Source organism: Musa acuminata, chromosome BXJ1-8, assembly GCF_036884655.1.
Source record: "Musa acuminata AAA Group cultivar baxijiao chromosome BXJ1-8, Cavendish_Baxijiao_AAA, whole genome shotgun sequence".
Lineage (NCBI taxonomy): Eukaryota > Viridiplantae > Streptophyta > Magnoliopsida > Zingiberales > Musaceae > Musa > Musa acuminata.
The window spans coordinates 41920972-41923910 of NC_088334.1; the positions used below are offsets into that span (position 1 = coordinate 41920972).

General features: G+C 49.6%; 1 protein-coding gene across 1 annotated transcript; it reads left to right on the top strand.

The window, feature by feature from the left end:
* Positions 1 to 951: 951 nt before the first annotated feature.
* Positions 952 to 2728, top strand: LOC135680346 (vicilin Cor a 11.0101-like). The gene is made up of 5 exons (XM_065194227.1): positions 952 to 1390; positions 1470 to 1645; positions 1722 to 1802; positions 1887 to 2147; positions 2237 to 2728. The coding sequence occupies exons 1-5, from the start codon at positions 976 to 978 to the stop codon at positions 2726 to 2728; spliced, it is 1425 nt and encodes a 474-aa protein (XP_065050299.1). The 5' UTR covers positions 952 to 975.
* Positions 2729 to 2939: the final 211 nt, after the last annotated feature.

The following is a 2939-nucleotide window of genomic DNA, read 5'->3' on the forward strand; positions in this document are numbered from 1 at the left end:
TTCATCAAGTAATTATCTCATTTGGTTTTGAGATGAACGGTGTTGATGATTGCATGTATCACAAATTCAGCAGGAGCAAATTCATTTTCCTGATATTGTATGTGAATGATATTCTGCTTGCCACAAATGATATAGGCTTATTGCATGAAACCAAAAGATTTCTATCTAGAAATTTTGAGATGAAAGATCTTGGTGACGCCTCTTTTGTATTAGGAATCTAGATACAACGAGATAGATCTCGGGGCATTCTAGGATTATCACAAAGGAGCTATATCGATAAAGTACTCAAAAGGTTTGACATGCAGGATTGCAAATCAAGAGATACCCCTGTCGCAAAGGGAGACAAGTTCAGTCTCAATCAGTGCCCTAAAGGATTTTATGCATATTATAATGGATTTAATAAGTTTTATGAAAATATTCTTAATCTATTGTTTTGGATCGATTAAGTTTATTTTTGGATCAAAATTCAGTTTTGATTCTATAAAACAATTGTTTTATCCATATGTTAAAGAACCCAACACTGTAGTCATCGGTAATCGCTGCAATCGTCTGTCTATTGAGAGCAATCTTTCAACATGACGATCACAAGACGGAAATAGCTTTCGTAAACCACCCATTTGCTTTCCTGCTCGTGTTTAGAAACCCAACTGCATGGACCCTACAAGGGTCTATGGCAGTAAAAGTTGATCATTAACGAGTAGCCCACGAGAAGCGTCGATTTAGTTTCGAGGGTCCTTGGCAGCGATAGAACTAGGTGGCCTACGACTCGGTGGCCGACGACCAAATCATACGCTCCACGTGAGCTCCCTTTCTTCCACGCCGAGCCATGCACATTGCACGCGGCCGAGCGTCCTGAGGCGAACCCGCTTCGTTCTCTCTCTCTCTCTCTCTCTCTCTCTCTCAACTCTATAAATATCCGCTTAGCCATTCACATTGCATCACACATCTCCCTCAAAGACCAGAAGCCAAAGCGAAATGGCCACCAGAAGAGTCGAAGCCTTCCTCTTCCCACTTCTCCTCCTGCTCCTCTCCTCCAGCTGCCTCTTGGCTTCATCCTCCAGATCTGATCCAGAGAAAAAGCGTTGCGCCATGGAGTGCAGAGGCATTCCGGAGCAGCAGCAGAGGAAGCTATGCGTGCACCGGTGCTTAGATGATTCCAGAGAGCAAGAATCTGGAAGAGAGCACAACCCTTACTACTTCGGCCGGCGGAGCTACCAGCAGTGGAGCAGAACGGAGCACGGCCGTTTGGAGGTGCTGGAGAGGTTTGCTCGGAGATCCGACCACTTGCTGGGCGTCGACAACTACCGCCTGGCGGTGTTGGAGGCGGAGCCGCAGACTTTTATCATGCCCTGCCATTGGGACGCCGAACAGGTGGTTTACGTAATGCAAGGTATACCAGTCGATGCATGCAAGTTTTGATCTAAGCCTAATGGTCTCTACGTACGTAATGTCATGGCCGTCACGTGCAGGGCGTGGGACGATAACACTGCTGCACGAGGAGAGGCGAGAGTCACACGATATCAAGAGAGGAGACATCATGAGGGTTCCGGCGGGGGTGATCGTGTATGCCATCAACAAAGCCAGTAATGAGAGGCTCCGAGTCGCCATGCTCCTCCACCCCATCTCGACTCCCGGGCAGATTGAGGTAGATAGGAATTAGTATACTCCTTTGGATTAGGTCCTCGGCGCAATGTGAAGGACTCATGGTTTCTTTGACGTAGGAGTACCATGGTGCAGCCGGGAGGAATCCACAGACCTTCTACACCAGTTTTAGCAACGAAGTACTGGAAGCTGCCTTCAATGTCGGTTCCGATCTGCTTCCATCTCCATTTTCTCAGCGACTCTTCCCCCTTTAGGACTTTAACCGTACTGTGTTTGATCTGTAGACTCCGTGGGATAAACTAGAGAGGGTGTTTAGGAGCCAGAGGAAGGGGGAATTCATAAAGATAACCGAGGATCAGATCAGAGCATTGAATGAATCCAAAACCGAGAGTTGGCCTTTTGGACTCTCAAATGAGCCATACAATCTGCTGGAGAACAGCCCTTCTCATTCGAATGAGCACGGTCAACTACACGAGGCCACAGGTAACGAGTGCGAGATGCTCCAGGATCTGAACGTGGACGTATCCATTGCTAACATCAGCGAGGTGATCTCACTCCTCTCTTTTTTTGCACTGTTATATGCACACTGTAAGAGTCGTTCTCATCATTCATCCTCTGCGGTTGTTATGTGTAGCGATCAATGATGGCTCCAAACTACGACACCCGGTCGACCAAGTTGGCCATGGTGGTGGAAGGAAGAGGCTACATCGAGATGGCTTGTCCCCACCGCTCCGCCGAGGGACGCACAACCCAGGAGGAGACGGGATCCCAAGGAGAGCAGCGCGTCCGCTATCGGACCGTGAGATCGCGAGTCTCCCGTGGGTCGGTGTTCGTGATCCCCGCAGGGCACCCGGCGGCAGTCGTGGCCGCTGCTAACGAAAACCTTCAGGTCCTCTGCTTCGGGACACGGTCGGAGAACAACCGGAGGTACTACCTCGCGGGGAGGAACAACGTGCTGAACAGACTCGACAGGGCGGCGAAGGCGATGGCCTTCGGCGTCCCGGCGGAGGAAGTGGAAGAGGTGCTCAATGCGCAGCCGGAGAGCGTGTTCATGCCCGGTCCGGAGCGCCGGCGGGAAGAAGAAGAGAAGTGGCGGCAGCTTATCTTCAAATATGCCGGGTTGTGAGTGAGCTGTTGAGCTTGTGGGTAGGGAATCCTGTTTAGGTGAACGAGGATTAGTGCGAAAAGGATAAATTGGGGCACGGACAAGTGCTTCTACAGTTCGAATAAAGAAGTCACATACTTTGCGTGCTCCAACATGTGTTTCTACATGTTGTTTTGGTGATCAAATCCGCTTCTACAGTTTCCGCTGCTCTTCCCACTTCAGCTACATGTGG